Source organism: Sinocyclocheilus anshuiensis, unplaced genomic scaffold (assembly GCF_001515605.1).
Source record: "Sinocyclocheilus anshuiensis isolate Anshui unplaced genomic scaffold, SAMN03320099.WGS_v1.1 scaffold624, whole genome shotgun sequence".
NCBI classification, from domain to species: Eukaryota; Metazoa; Chordata; class Actinopteri; order Cypriniformes; family Cyprinidae; genus Sinocyclocheilus; species Sinocyclocheilus anshuiensis.
The window spans coordinates 226,000-243,007 of NW_015554128.1; the positions used below are offsets into that span (position 1 = coordinate 226,000).

The 17,008-nt window shown below is 37.6% G+C and overlaps 1 protein-coding gene across 1 annotated transcript; it reads left to right on the top strand.

Annotated features, from left to right (window-relative positions):
- The first annotated feature begins 3,883 nt into the window (after nt 1-3,883).
- Nucleotides 3,884-16,777, top strand: LOC107670226 (potassium voltage-gated channel subfamily C member 1-like). Its single transcript, XM_016462757.1, has 3 exons — nt 3,884-4,196; nt 13,873-14,806; nt 16,280-16,777. Exons 1-3 carry the CDS (start codon nt 3,948-3,950, stop codon nt 16,462-16,464), a joined length of 1,368 nt encoding a protein of 455 aa, XP_016318243.1. The 5' UTR covers nt 3,884-3,947; the 3' UTR covers nt 16,465-16,777.
- Nucleotides 16,778-17,008: the final 231 nt, after the last annotated feature.

The following is a 17,008-nucleotide window of genomic DNA, read 5'->3' on the forward strand; positions in this document are numbered from 1 at the left end:
TGTACTTGTAGGGCCGCACAATTTGGCCAAAAATTTTGTTTTTATATATCAATAAAACTAATAATGATTATGGTTATTATTTCTAAATAAAAACATTAAACAAAATAAGGAATATTACTTTTGTAATAACACAATTTCACTATAATATACAAAACTGAGTATTTAAGAATAAACATAATAATAAATATATCTGCAAGAAAAATAAAAAAAATGTACACTTCTTTACTCTGGAGAAAAACGTAAGGATTTGCAAATGCTTACCTCAAAGTTCGTAATTATTTTTGCAGTTTTTACTCAAATTAGGGTTTTGTGAGCAATAATGACTACTCAATTAATGTAATTTCTTTTTCATTCATACTCGTCGCCGGAGGGCACCCTCGCGCAGAAACTCCACAAGTGAGACTCACTGATGACGTTCCAGGAAATTCAGCTTTCGCTGTAGATGTAGCCTAGTAGCTGAATAACATGCAGATAGACGTTTTACTGATGAAACATGAAGAAAATAAACAATGACTGCGACAACATATGGTTTTATCTGTGCTCTTCAAGCCATCTCGGGTATTTTTATAAGAATAAAGTTTAAAATGCAATGCTAATCGATATAGCCTTTATCACTGTATAGAATGATATAAATTGGCCGGATTTCTGCCTCATTATTTTTAATGAAACCATGTCAGGTTACAATAATAAGTTATTTCAAAGACTCGACTGATGTTGTGAAGTGAATTTGGACTAAAACATATCATACTTTTGTTTACTAGTACCATGAAAATAGATACTAGTACGGCTTATAGATTAAATTTTACAACGGCTTTCCATAACATGTGTTTCTGTGAACTCACAGGTGTTTCTAAGAAGTTGAGGACACTTACAGTATGGCAAAGATAGTTTGTTTATTGGTGATATTGACTTAAGGACAGCTGCACAAACAGCTATATAAAAACGTTTCTATAGGTGAAAGAGTGTTTATTGCTAAACTGTGTATTATGAAATTTATACTGGAACTTACAGTAGCATGGAGCATTTGTCACAAATAGGCCTACTGATTAATCAAAATAGCGAGAACGTCTGCATTTACTGCTATTTTTAACACATTAAAATACATATAATACAATTTTGTGTTTTTCTTACAATTATTGTTTTTATTTTCAAGTTTACAGGTTGTATCTCCCAGGAACATTTACCTCAAGATCAGCAGCCTGGTCACAGCATGGTGCCATGTTACTTTTGGATAAAGATGGTGAATTGACCTTTTTTACCAAGTCACACGAGTTATTACAGGGGCCCCCTTTTCAATATTCTTGGAAAATAGGCCACTCACTCACTGTCCTTTCTGTACAATGTCTGTAATCTCCTGGATACATTAGCAATTTAAAGGTTAAATAAGAAAATAAAGGGAGAAAAAGAAAAACAATTACATAATAAATAGTTAAAACTGCATTAGTAATTTTGCATTAGCAACTGAACATTAGGCCGAGTGTTCTTTTTAATATTTATGTAAAGTTAATTAATTAATTAAGTAAATTTTGTTATAGAATCCAGTGGAACAATACAGAGTATAAAACAATTACAATCTTCCCACCCCAACACATACAATAAATGAAAAATAAAATAATAATAATTAAAGAAAAAAATAAAAATAATATATATATATATATATACACACACACACTATATATATATATATAGAGAGAGAGAGAGAGAGAGAGAGAAAGAAAGTTTGTAATATGGTCTTAATATAGTTAATATTTTGTTAGGAGGGTGAAGGTGACTATTAAAAGGACAATGTACACATTGAGAATTATATTAAGAAGATGGAACCCTTTCACATGTTAAGTTATTTGCATTCTTCTTTTTACAATTTTCTAAACAGGCACAGCTTTCTATGGAATGTTAAATTGGGCCAGGATAATTATTGAATAAAAGTTATCTTGCTTTTCTTATTTACTTTTTATGTTTTTATGTACCTACGTATTTATTTAGAATAAAATTGTTCAAACATTATTTGATATTTGGTGTACCAATAAGATTACAAACACTTTGCTTCCACCTATAGGCAGACATAAGCATTGCAGGCTCTCACTGCTCAGAAATGCCATTACAAGCAGCATACAGAAAAGAGATTGAAATAATTACCTTTATCTCTAAACTGAAGGCGCTTATACTTTAGTCAATTTAGATCTGTATGAACATCTAAAAATCTATTTTAATGAAATTTCTACAATTGCAGTGGTCCCACTTGAGGGCTGGTGTATCTGGTCCCCAAACAGCTTAAAGCTTCTCTAATGAAAAATAAAAGCTTTTCTCATTAATTTATGAATTCTGAGTTGCCCATAAGGCACAGTGAGATTGCATGACTTCTCTGATATTTCATGTATCATTTCCCTTTCACAGGTCTGCGGTTGGGAGGCAGCACACGAATGTCCCCCAAAAACTGCAACAAATCACCTCCTCCCTAGTCCACCCTCCACGTGTACGCGGTCATACACGCCTCCCAGGCAAATGTGCTCTGATTTTAGTCGTGCACCTCCTCCTCATCACCACATTGTCCTTAAAAAATGGACCCGGAGCAGTTCACAAGCTGAGCTCCAGCATGCACAAGCTTACCTGCTGCTCATACAAATAGGACACAGTGTGTTTTGACATTTATTCCTTAAAACTAACTAGTGTCTGTTGTTATGTTAGTAGTTATTTTTTAACTACTATAAGGTAAGTAGTATCTTTTTTATTTCATTAGATACTAGTATGTTTGTATTACATATTAGTCACTATTTATGGAAGCTTATTTTTGCCACAGAATAAATTTTTTTTAAAAAGATTGCGACTTTTTATCTCTTATTTCAGACTTTTTTTTTCATAATTCAGAGTTTACATCTGACAAATGTGACTCCCCCCCCCCTTTTTTTTTTACTAAAAAAAGTAATAGTTAGCCTACTTTTTATCTAACAATTCTGACTTTTTTCCTGCAATTCTGGGTTTATATCTCAGAATTCTGACGTGTTTTGTCTCAGAATATAAGCTCACAATTGCAATAAGAAAGTCATAAAAAAAGGAGAAAAAATGTGCAGTTATCTTTTTAAAATTTATTTATTTTATTTTTTTTATTCTTTGGTGGAAATAAGCTTCCTTATTTCTGAAAAAAAATTCTGAAGTGCAAATTAATATCTCACAGTTCAAATGTTTTTGCACAATTGCGAGTTCATATCTCACAATTCTTTTTTTTTTCTCAGAATCGCAAAGAAAAGGCAGAACTTTGAGATCTAAACTCACAATTCCAGGAAAAAAAGTCAAAATTTTGCAATTACCTTTTTGATTTTTTAATGTGGCATGCAGAAATAAGCCTCCTTATTTTCCCCTTTCTCTCAGAATTGCGAGTTAATATCTCACAATTTGGACTTTTTGTCTTAAATTGCGTGTTTAAACCTTGCAATTTTGACTGTTTTTCCTCAGAATTGTTTTATTTTTTTCCCTCAGAGTAACTCACATTTCGGAGGAAAAAAATTCAGAATTGTCAGCTATAAACTCACAATTGCAGGAAAAAGTCGAAATTGTGTGATAAAAAGTTGCAATTACTTTTTTCATTTTTGTTAATTATGTGGTGGAAATAAGCTTCCATAATTCCTGTAGTGTAAAGCAACTGATGAATTCAATGGAGCCCTTTGGTTTAAATATTAACTTTCAATTCAGATTTATGCATGGTTCTGTTTCAGTTCTAGTAGTATTTATTTTTTAATAATAACTATTTCACTTTCGCGCCTAATAACTTCGAATATGATGCGAATATCGGGGAGTTTTTCTTCGATCGTCACCCCGGCGTTTTCGCCCACATTCTTAACTATTACCGCACGGGCAAGCTGCATTGCCCGGCGGACGTGTGCGGGCCTTTGTATGAGGAGGAGCTGGCGTTTTGGGGGATCGACGAGACGGACGTGGAACCGTGTTGTTGGATGACCTACCGGCAGCATCGAGAGGCGGAGGAGGCTTTGGACAGTTTCGCCGGGGGTGCTCTTGAACTCGGGCATGAAGACCCGGAGCCTGATGGGGTGGCTGAGGCGGCCGAGGGGGATGAGGGTGTTGAGATGACCCGGAGACTGGCGCAAGGCGACTCGCCCGATAACAGGTCCGGGCGCTGGAGCAGATGGCAGAAGAAGACGTGGGCGCTCTTTGAGGACCCGTATTCCTCAAAATACGCACGTGTGAGTTCATTGAGAAATACTATTAGGCTATGTGTTTTCGGAAAAAGCTATGGTTTGTTGGATTTCCAGCGTGAATAGTGCACCAACCCCCTTTAAAACCAGTTTACAGACCAGCAAAACAGCTTAGGCATAATACCGTGTCAGACCAATTGAGGGTCAAGGTGAGTTCATTGAGAAATGCTGTTATCTGTTTTTTTTTTTAAAAAGCTATGGTTTGCTGGACATCCAGCGTGAAAAGTACCCCAACCCTCTTTAAAACCAGCTCACAGACCAGCAAACCAGCTTAGGCATAGTCCAATGCAGTTTGCAATATGGTCAAATGATCCTAATGAGCCCATCGGTGACTCTTGATTTTGATTGATCATTTGAGAAATCAGTGATAAATACAACCATGCCAACCGGGTCATTCCACAAAACTGTGTGTTTTCCATTTTGAAGAGATGATTTTTGTTGGGAAAAAAAAGTACAATTAAGTAAATTTTTGTAAGATTTTAAACATTATGCCAAAGAAAAACGACTAAGTGAAGCTAAATGTTTAAAACTTTCAAAACTAAACTTTATATAGTTGAATATAACAATGCCTGTTGACAATTTAGTTTATAATTCATTTAGCAATTACTAGCAATTTCTAAAAATAGAATTTAATGATTTTACACACACACACACACACATACATACACACACAAATTTGAAAATATTTACATAGAATAAGTACAAAATACTATATATGTAATATAAACTGTATTTAAAAAATATATTATTATATGTATATTTTAAAAATGTAAAATATTTAAGTAAATAAATAAATTCATATGTTTATTTATTTATTGGAATAGGATAAAAACAAATCCGCATAGAGAAATTAAAAGGAAAATAAATAAAATAATAAAATAATTTTAAATATATATATTTTTTTTGTGGAAAGAAAAAATAACTATTATAAGTCATCGTTTACTCACATAATTTTGAATTTATTATTATTATTATTATTTTTATTTTTTTTGGTGTAATGACCCAATCGTAGACTTGGAGAGATACAGAGAGTCTGGGTGACCACATCTCTGAGCACATCCCACAACTCTGGGTGACCTTGAAATAATACCCACCTTCTCTTTAGTGAGATAAAAGAAGGCATGAGATGGAGGCATAAATTATGTCATGCACGCTCATGATGTTATGGTATAAAATAACTCCATTTGTTTGCGAGTCTTTTCCACAGTGCACATTCGTTTTGTTGTCTCCTCTGCCTGATGATCAAGCAACTGTGATTTGCTGACTGACTAGGGGCTGGAAATAAAGACTGCTCACATCCTTGCTTGTCCATACAGTTCATGTTTTGTTCAGGAGCACGCTGCCACTAAATGCAGCTTGCCTGTTTTGATGTGTGACAAGTAGCCACCTCACCCCTAGAGACAAGCTCATACACACAACCTCAAGGCACGCAAACACTAAAGATGCACTTGCATAAAGTATTTAAGGGCACTTGTGCTGTAAAAGACACACTCCCCTTGAGATTTTATGGGCATTTCATTAGCTCATTTCAAATGTCAGCTCTTTGCCCTCACCGCTGTCCCATCATTGCTCTCAGCAGGAACCCTATAAGCTCTTAATCGGAGATGAATGCCATCCCAGCATTTCCATGAGTTTTGGCAGCCAGGTTAAAACAGGTCAGCTCTACTGACTCTAGCCCACCGCTTTGGCACTGACAGAGCAGGAGAGGGATGTCCTCCAAAATCTAAGCGAGCAGATTGCAGAAAAAAACTTAGATATACAATGGTGTCCAAAAGTTAGGATTTTAAATGTTTTTGAAGAAATCTCTTATGCTAACCAAGACTGCACTTGTTTGATCAAAATATACAGTAATATTGTGAAATATTATTACAATTTCAAACAACAGTTTTCTATTTGAATATATTTTAAAATGTAATTTATTCTTGTGATGGAAAACTTAATTTTCAGCATCATTACTCCAGTCTTCAGTGTCACATGATCCTTCAGAAATCATTCTAATATGCTGATTTGCTGCTTGATTGTTATTGGTACTCATTTATTAATAATGGTTCTTATTATTATCAATGAAAACAGTTTTTGCTGCTTAATATTTTTGTGGAACCCACGTTTTTTCAGGATTATTTGATGAATAGAAAATTAATTGAACTGCATTTATTTGAAATGGACATTTCTGATTTATTCCATCCTTCCTGAATAAAAGTAAAAGTATTTTTTTCAGTATTAATTTTTCAATTATTACTTTCTTTTCTTTTAAAATCATACCTACCCCATAATTTTTGAATTGTTGTGTATCACACTTTCCATAAAAATTAAGCTGCAAAAACTGTTTTCAGCATTGATAAAAATAATAAATGTGTCTTGAGCATTTGAAGACTGAAGGCTGATGAAAATTCAGCTTGCTATCACATGAATAAATGACATTTTTAATATATATTCAAATAGAAAACAGTTATTTTAAAATGCAATAATGTGTCACAATATTACTGTTTTTACTGTGTTTTTAAAAAATAAATACAGCCTTGGTGAGCCTAAGAGAGGTCTTTCAAAAAGAAAAAGTAAAATGTATTTCAAACTTTGGGCCACTAATGTAGAAAGAGTTTCAGGTTGGTTTTGAATGCAGATGCCGCGTCTAAACAAGTAAAAGTGTAGGTGAGTCTGGTTTTCTAGCAGGAAATGTATTATTCATTTGGCTATGGGCTGCTCTGCCAGGAGCCAGGCTGTCCGACACTGTCTGCCGTAGCTGAGAACTGCTGGAGATGAGGAAAAGTGGCCCGGCTCCTGGCAGCACCACAAAGAAACATGAGCCAGGCTGCCTGATAGCAAATCAAGCAGTAATGGGTTGATGAAGTCCACTTATGGACATAGACCGCAGCCAGGATTTGTGACTTAGATAATCTGCATGATTCATTTTTTTTTTCTTTTGCATAGTCTTGAGTAATCGCTGATGCGTGATGGGAAAGTTGGGTTTCTGCATCAAATATGCAGTTCTGTCAACGGTGCTGGGTTATTTTTACCACGTTTTATAAATGCAGCACCTCTCTGCTTCTCAAGTGGAGGCGGTTGGAAAAAATACGCCATTTTCAGATGAATGAACTGGAATGTTGAAGTCATGGCTAGACTCCATGTGCAGAGGTGGTACGGTCAACCTTGTAAACTGCACTCAGTGCACTGTACTGTATGTGTCGTTTCTTCACTAGATTTTCTGAGTCAAGTCAATTCAGTTGTTTTGAGTTATTTTTAGGTCGCCTCCATCAGGAAGAATATCTTAATTACATTAGAACTTGACAACTCAGTTGCCTGCTGTGATCACAGATGACATCTTTCTTTATCTTTATCTAAACTAAAAGCTCAAAAGCATGGGAGGGAATGCATTTTGTACAGATAAGAAAAAGGTTTAGGCTTCTTATAGTAAGAAACTGAAAATCAAGGGCAAGAATGCTTGAGGTTTTGTCAATTTTTTTAAATAAAACAAATGCATATTTTTCTGAATATTGTAGAAACTGTTATAACGTGGTTAACTCTTCTTTTGGATATTGGAATACGTTTAGTAATTTTGTCTTTTCCTATGTTTCCTATTGTTTCTATGCACTAAAACAGATTGATAGATGCTGCATGAGCTAAATGTTGCAAACTTGGCATTGATCCTTTTTCAAAATGATGACGCTACAGTACTGTACAGGCAGGATCACTATACAGGATCAGGTGAAAGGGTGATTTTGTCTTAGCAGGAAATAGGATCATTTTGAGTGGGGTGTCCTGTTGTTTTGTGATGTTTGCTAGCTTGTACTTTGCATTACAAACAACAGATGCCACTCTGTGGTTGATAATGTGTCCTGTCGTTCTCCTACAGTAATGCCTGTGAGGGTGTGAATGTTACAAAACCGGTCAAGAACATGTCCAGGTCATATTTAACCCCAAAATCAAAAATGAGAAATAAGAAATTATATTTTTTAACACAATTAAGTCTACCATTAAGCCTTAACCATTACATTATTATTATTATTATTATTATGATTAATTTACATTACACATTCTCTTTTACATTAACATTAACAGTTAAGATTAAACCACATGCAGATACAACATATACACATTCATATTCATGTAATGCAGTTCTTAAAATTACATATAATTAATTACATAAAATTAATTATATTAAATATGTGGATTAAATAGTAAAGCATTTATACATTGTGTCTGTGTGTAATTTTCTTTAAGAATTTATTATTTTATTTAGATAAATATTTAATTTATTTATTTATTGGTGTAAAATGTGGCCTGGACATATTTTTCTGAGATTTAAGGAAAAACAAACCAGAATTAAGACAGAATATCTTTTCTTTTTAGGGGAACCATGAGCTAAATTTTTGTCTTATTGTCTGTTATGCCATCACAAGCAGATGCCCCTCATTTTGCCATAAATGGGTCAGGCTTAGTCTAAAACCCTGTTCAGAACCAGGAAAATAAATGCCAACCGCACTGTGCCATAAATATGAGCAAACAGGAAGTGAACAGACGAGGCCTATCGGTTCAGACTCTGTCTGCGTGCGTGTAGACTTGACCAGACTCGTCCTCACAGTAATTATCAAGCTGCACGTCATTCATTAGTCTGCCCGGTTGGGGAGTGTGTGAGTGTGTTTAATGAGAACATCTCATCTCTCAGCTGCATCAGCATCACAGCAACACATCGGTTCATACACAAACACACACTTGCATGCAGAATGAATCAGCGCCGGGCCGCCCACCAACTAATAGAGATACCAGCACTTTAAGTGAGTTTCAACATTCCCAGCACTGCAGCTTTCACGTTTTTTCAAGGGCTGAAAAATGAAAATGGGCTCTTTAACTCAGATTAAATGGCTGCAAATGATGACGCTTTAGATTGACCGTCAGTATGTCTGCTATCAACGTCTCTATGGGTGTGATAAAGCCCTAGATTCACTGAATTATAGAGTGCCAGAAAGTTTCTCAAGACTCTAGGAAACTGCAAGAGATCATGGCTGGTTAGCATGGTTGCGTTAGCCCCTGCTAATGCCGTAACTACACCATCTGGACCCAAAAAAGCATTTTCTCCATTGACAACCATTCAAGATAAAATGCATATTCTGACAGATTAAGTTTTTTTTTTTTCAGAGCAACATACAATATAACTTGCAAATATTTCATGATATTATAGTGGATGTTTGTATGCAGAGATAAGACAAAAAGTGAATTGTCACTTCAAGTCATCAGTGTGTGATGGGAGGGCAGATGGGGAGAAACGGATCATGTTGTGTCCCCTGCGATCAAGAGGATCAAGCTGTTCTTGTGTTTATCTTGATCAATGGGAGAGTAAGGATAAAATGTTCTCATGGATCAAATTTTTGCCCTCTGGGATTTGCAAGGTCGTGAGAATGTGCTTTCGCCTCAGTCTGAGGAGAGCAAAAGTGATTCAGCAGTTAAATGTTTTTACAAATATTTGAGGTGATATATGTAGCATTTGTTATTTTGAATGAATTACACATAATGAATAGGCCGCTGGCGTCTGTGAGGGAGAAAAAAAGCAGTGGTGATGATGTAATCCATGTCTTACCTTGATGAATTATTAACTGCTTTTTTACCGCCCCAGTCCGTTCACGGACCGCCCAATGCACATTTGATACAAAATTGGAAAGCATTTGTGAAAACTGAAAGTTCCAGGTACAATGGCACGCATTTATAAAAAGATAACTATTCACTCTTGAGCAAATAAAGGCATTGTTTGCGGAGACATGTTTGTGAAACACAAAAATGATCCTCTTTGTTGATAATCTGTAGAACAAATGCTAGCATAGTAGTATTGTTTATCCTTTTATTTTTGGTTGTAACAAGACGTCTTCGTTGGGAAGTGTAGTATTGCCATGTTAATTATTTCCTTATGCTGTACGTCATCTTCCGAGGATCATTAGGTTATCAAGTCGTCTTTGAATGAATCGGAGCATAATTACTCTGGAGCTGTAGGAAATTATGTCAACACAACGAGCTGTGATGTGAAACTGAAAAGTTTGTCTATTTTACACTTTTAAGAGCCTTCCAAAAACAAATCGGGCACTGTTAACAACATCTACAAGAGGAAATTCAAATATTTGCAATTTAAATCTCTCTTGCATCAAAATACATGGATTCTTTTGAACTTTCAGATGCTTTTTGCTGCCAAATAGAGTTCCTTGATTTCCATAACTTAACAGCTTTTTCTACAGGTCATAGTGATCTTAATAAGTGGCGAAAAGCCATTATTTATGTGCGTTTTTGTATGTGCTCGTAGGCCTCTTCAGACAAAACGTTTCTCCTCCCTACAAACACAGGAAATGAGGCACATCTAGGGAATAGTGTCTGTTAGACTAAGCACTGGCTGACCCAGATATAAACCGCCTGTGGAAGAAGAATTTATGTGATAGAAGGAACTGAAGAACTGAGAGGTGTTGCTAGCCATCAGAACCAGAGGCAGATCAGGGCAGAGAAGGTGTATTAATGCTTTGAAACCTCATGAAAACATGGTATATGAACAAAAAACATTGTTATTTGATACTAGCTTACATATTGTAAATGCGATCCCACTTTATATTAAGTTGCCTTAACTACTATGTACTTACATCAAAAAATAAGTACAATGTCCTTATTGTGTTCATATTGTATTGCAAAACACTTTTGCTGCTATTGAGGTGGGATACGGGTAAGGTTAGGGACAGGTTTGGTGGTATGGGTAGGTTTAAGGGTGGGTTAAGGTGTAAGGGATGTGCGTGTAGACTTGACCAGACTCGTCCTCACAGTAATTATCAAGCTGCACGTCATTCATTAGTCTGCCCGGTTGGGGAGTGTGTGAGTGTGTTTAATGAGAACATCTCATCTCTCAGCTGCATCAGCATCACAGCAACACATCGGTTCATACACAAACACACACTTGCATGCAGAATGAATCAGCGCCGGGCCGCCCACCAACTAATAGAGATACCAGCACTTTAAGTGAGTTTCAACATTCCCAGCACTGCAGCTTTCACGTTTTTTCAAGGGCTGAAAAATGAAAATGGGCTCTTTAACTCAGATTAAATGGCTGCAAATGATGACGCTTTAGATTGACCGTCAGTATGTCTGCTATCAACGTCTCTATGGGTGTGATAAAGCCCTAGATTCACTGAATTATAGAGTGCCAGAAAGTTTCTCAAGACTCTAGGAAACTGCAAGAGATCATGGCTGGTTAGCATGGTTGCGTTAGCCCCTGCTAATGCCGTAACTACACCATCTGGACCCAAAAAAGCATTTTCTCCATTGACAACCATTCAAGATAAAATGCATATTCTGACAGATTAAGTTTTTGTTTTTTTCAGAGCAACATACAATATAACTTGCAAATATTTCATGATATTATAGTGGATGTTTGTATGGAGAGATAAGACAAAAAGTGAATTGTCACTTCAAGTCATCAGTGTGTGATGGGAGGGCAGATGGGGAGAAACGGAGTTTTTTTCAGAGCAACATACAATATAACTTGCAAATATTTCATGATATTATAGTGGATGTTTGTATGCAGAGATAAGACAAAAAGTGAATTGTCACTTCAAGTCATCAGTGTGTGATGGGAGGGCAGATGGGGAGAAACGGATCATGTTGTGTCCCCTGCGATCAAGAGGATCAAGCTGTTCTTGTGTTTATCTTGATCAATGGGAGAGTAAGGATAAAATGTTCTCATGGATCAAATTTTTGCCCTCTGGGATTTGCAAGGTCGTGAGAATGTGCTTTCGCCTCAGTCTGAGGAGAGCAAAAGTGATGCATATAGTTATATGAATGAAAATCATTTGTAATTGTTTATGGTTCAGTAACGATACAATGAAATTGGGTCATGAGTTGGCGGAGTGAGTTGTTTGTAATCGTTTGAATGAATCGTTTACAAAAGTGCTAATTCTGGAATGGTAGATTTTTATAATTGAAAATAGGTCAAGAACTGTAGTTTTGTTTAGAAATGAGCATATTTGGTAGTGCTGTTTGCCAAGGCATTGTTTAGTGATTTGAACAAGTTCCAAGCATTAAACTTTGGCTTGCGACTCGAGAATGATACATCATGTGGACTGTTACGAAGAGGGGTGCTATTACTCTTCTAAGTGATCTGACTCACAATTTTTGCCTGGTGGAAGATAAAATGGGTGAGAAAATCCCATACATTTACATTAAAGGAAGCAACCAACACTTGGTAAGCAGCCACCCAGAAAACCCTAGTATTGTAGTGGCGACTTCTAATCAGGCAAGCACGAATCAACCAACACATTTTATTTAGAAAATGGAAAAATTTGATAGTGATTATTAAATTCCAAGAATGCATTGCATTTTAATTTTTTCCATGTTGAATGCATTTTCCCACCCCTATTATATATGTGCTGATGGATGATTTGTCATTGAGATTCACAGCCTTAACTTAATATTTTATTTCAGCAGAATAATCAATTCATACATAATGGATGGAACTTTTCTCAGATCGCCAGAAGATCCCATGGTAGGGAAAATATGGCCAACTTGCACTTATGTAATTCCACCACTAGCCAGTATTCCGTCATCCTGTGGTGGGGCTCCCCTACTGAAATCCAGTTCCATCTGTCTATGCTTGTCGTTCTATCTTACAATAAGCTGTAGTGTAAGTGGTGCAAGCCTTCCCCATCTTCTTTCAAAACACTTGAGGGACCATCTCACCAAATCTGCATGTGGTAACCTTGCCAGAGGCTGACCAGTAGTCCCTGGTGAAGGGAACTATGGTTAAATTTATCCCAAAGTGGTGGAGGCAGGGCCGTCCTTAGCTGACGCGGGGCCCGGTGCAAGGTAGGGAGCGGGGCCCCCATCGGTCCGTTCGCGATCGCGTTCCAGGGGGAGGGGGGTCCCCCTCGGTCCGTTCGCCGCGGGGCCCCCTCAAAGCGCGGGGCCCGGTGTGACCGCACCAGTTGCACCGCCCAAAGGACGGCCCTGGGTGGAGGGCAGTTATATTGGTGTCTTACTCACATTCTATGCTGTCCTTGAGAGCACAAAGTGACCTTGAGTTTCAGCAGCTACTGTACTTCTGTTAAGTCCCCAGTTTGTTGACGTGGCACTTTTCAGAAGCACGTTGAGAAACTGAAGACGTGACATTGTCCAAGTGTACTTCCTCTGAATTCTGCTGAAATGGGCGTTTATGAGCAATTATAAGTGTTTTCATTGTAATTGGGATTTTTTTTTTTTCTGCTCTGAAATTGGGAAAACCTATGTATAGCTGAACTGTGTGTTACAGCTGTTTTGTAAGGAATTCAAAGAACAAGCATTAAAGGAATTCTGTCCTTCTGTCATGTTGTTCCTGTACAACCTTTTTTTTCATTGGTGAAACACAAAAGCAGGATTTTGAAGAATTGTACTGATCGCTCTTTGCTTGTGGCAGTTACAATGAATAGGGAATGTAAGATTTAAAAACACCATAAAAGTACTGTAGTATCAAGTCTTCTGAAGTCATACGAAAGCTATCAGTATAGACCAGTGGTATCCTCCAAAATTTTCCCTGTTGTGTTCCACAGAAGAAAGAACGTTATACAAGTTTGGAAGACATTAGGGTGAATACATATAGAAAGAATTATAATTTTTGGATGACTATTTCATTAAGGTCGTACATAACGTCTCTCTCTCTTTTTTCCCACAGTGGGTAGCATTTGCATCTTTGTTCTTCATTTTGGTGTCCATTACCACATTCTGTTTGGAGACTCATGAGGCCTTCAATCCCATCATCAACCGCACAGAGACTTACATGGTGGGCAATGAAACACGGGAGCGTGTTTTTTCTGAGACGGAGACCATGGTGCAGTTAACCTACGTTGAGGGTGTCTGCGTTGTGTGGTTCACTTTCGAGTTTCTGATCCGAGTGACTACCTGTCCAAACAAATTAAAATTTGTCAGAAATACACTCAACATCATCGACTTTGTGGCCATCCTCCCCTTCTACCTGGAGGTAGGGCTGAGTGGACTCTCATCCAAAGCAGCAAAAGATGTGTTGGGTTTCCTCCGTGTGGTGCGATTCGTTCGAATTCTCCGTATCTTCAAGCTAACGCGACACTTTGTGGGTTTGCGGGTACTAGGGCACACGCTCCGTGCCAGTACTAATGAATTTATCCTCCTCATCATTTTCCTTGCACTCGGAGTCTTAATCTTTGCCACTATGATCTACTATGCCGAACGTTTTGGAAGAAACCTCAACGATCCTGACGCCAGTAGCGGCACACACTTCAAGAACATCCCCATTGGCTTCTGGTGGGCTGTGGTAACTATGACAACCCTCGGCTATGGCGATATGTACCCTCAGACAACGTCTGGCATGCTGGTGGGTGCACTGTGCGCACTGGCAGGTGTGCTGACGATTGCCATGCCTGTACCTGTAATCGTGAACAACTTCGGCATGTACTACTCCCTAGCCATGGCGAAACAAAAACTACCAAAGAAAAAAAATAAGCATATCCCACGAGCACCTCAGCTAGGGTCTCCCAACTACTGCAAGTCAGCTATTAACTCCCCACGACCCAGCACGCACAGTGACACATGCCCCCTGGCACAGGAAGAGGTTTCCGAGATCAGATACCAAGGTAAGAGCTAATAATTTAGAATCTGTAAATTTCCGTCAATGTGATTGAAATGTTAACCTTAAAGGAGTCATATCTTAAAATTGTTTTCTCAGAGGTTCACTCATTTGGTCTTATCCTCTTTCTGACCGTAGAAGTAAACAGCTCATTTTTTTGCTTCTATACCTTTAAGACTTACAAACAATCTCTTTAGCAGTCAGTTTACCGCACACTGATGAGTAATATTTCTAATAGTGTTTCAATAGATTGACTTTTTGGACAAGGGGACAGAGTCTTTCAGTTCTAAAACTACAGTATATTCACATAAACAACCTTTATTTGAAAAGATCATGAGATTTGTCATGATTTGACTCTTTTAATGTTACTCATTAATCTGTTAGCTTAGCATGTTGATCTGCTGAGCTCTGGATGTTTATCTAGAATCAACTGAACTTGAGTTGGCTGCATCTGAATAATGAATCTACTGGTAGGTTTGATTTTACACAAGAAACTTAAAAAGTGCTAATAGTTTCAGTAATAGAGAAATCTTTCCATTTATCTCAGTGGTTTTGCACTCATGGAAGCTTACTACTACTCTAAGCTTTCACAGGCATCTAAATTACAGATAGTCCAATCTAACAATTAAGGGTAACTACACACTAGAGTTTATGCTATGTCAGAGAATGCTGAGAATCTATTGATTTAAAAGGGCATGGTATGTTTTAAGGATGTTGGGGGGAATGGGGTTGTAAAACTGACGTCAAATTGTGTGACCAAAAGTTGAAAAAATTTGGACAAAAATTTGGGAAAAAATGGATTTTCAAAATTTCAGAGAGTCCACTTGTCTAGTTCAACCTTCCAAATTGTTGTGTTTGCACGAATGGGGTTGTAAAACTGACGTCAAATTGTGTGACCAAAAGTTGAAAAAATTTGGATAAAAATTTGGGAAAAAATGGATTTTCAAAATTTCAGAGAGTCCACTTGTCTAGTTCAACCTTCCAAATTGTTGTGTTTGCACTTGGGAAACAGCCTAATGCAGAAATGCAATATAATTTACAATATAAGTTGAATTTCCTACATGTAAGCTAGGGTTATTTATTCCTGCTCCTGGAGACCCAGTGTTTTACAGAGTTCAGGTCCAACCCATCCTTCAGCAAACCTGCCATTAATGTTTAAGTAATCAAAAGGTTAGCTGGCTGAAGTGTGTTTGATCGGAGCTAAACTTGTCAGGACAGTGGATCTCCAAGAGCAGGGTTGTGTACCCATGATGTTTTTTAGTGTTTGAAAGTATTAGAGCCAGGTGAATTTGGCTAGGTGTACAATCATGCATTGTTGGAAAAATCTTTCTTGCAGAAATGTCATTTATATCAGCAGGTTTGAACTTTGAGAGCGGTTTGGCTTTCAGGATGTATCGCAGCGTTGATAGCCTGAAATAAATCCTGCATGTCACCTTGCATCAATCTGTAATGAGTCATCTCTCTTTGCCTGTGACTGGAGATTTTAAAGTGAACGGGGAGGCGTCCAAAGCTGCCCTGGCCAATGAGGATTGTCCTCACATCGACCAGGCGGTGTCACCCGAGGAAGTCTTTAGCCCTGTGGACCGCGAGAGACCCTGCTTCCTGCTCACCTCCGGAGGACAACGAGCCAATCACACGGGGGGGAGAGTCAGGAAGGGTACGTAACCAGCCAATCACTGCTAGCCTTTAGAGCACTGGCAGTGCTGTGTCTGAAAGTGGAGCAGCTGTCAATCAAAGATGCTCTTTCGGTGCAAAACGACCGACTGTCACTCAGCCTTCTTTCTTGCAGTCTGATAGCTCCTCAGGTCTGCTGTTACTCTAAGGTTGACAGGAAAAGCTGCGATAGAAATGACATATCCAAGTAAGCCGTCAATGGGCCTCTTTTCATTTATAGCTCATTCTGAACAAGATCTCTGAGAAGAACATTCAGTGCCAGTTTTTCCTAATGTATTCATGCGAATGCGGTACGTTTTACAGTACGTATTTCAGGCAGATTCAGTGGACCATAATGTAAGGGTCCAATTTTAAATGAAAAAGTAAATGAATGTTTATGAAAAAAAACAATGGTTTTATAAAGTAAATGAAATAAGCTTCAGTATAATGCCTAGCAGTGTGCTTGTTTGCATGCAGATTCACAATGGCGGGAGGTCCTGGTGATGGTGAATCTCACAAGAGATGCAGCATGGGATATGGGGCATGTGGTCACATT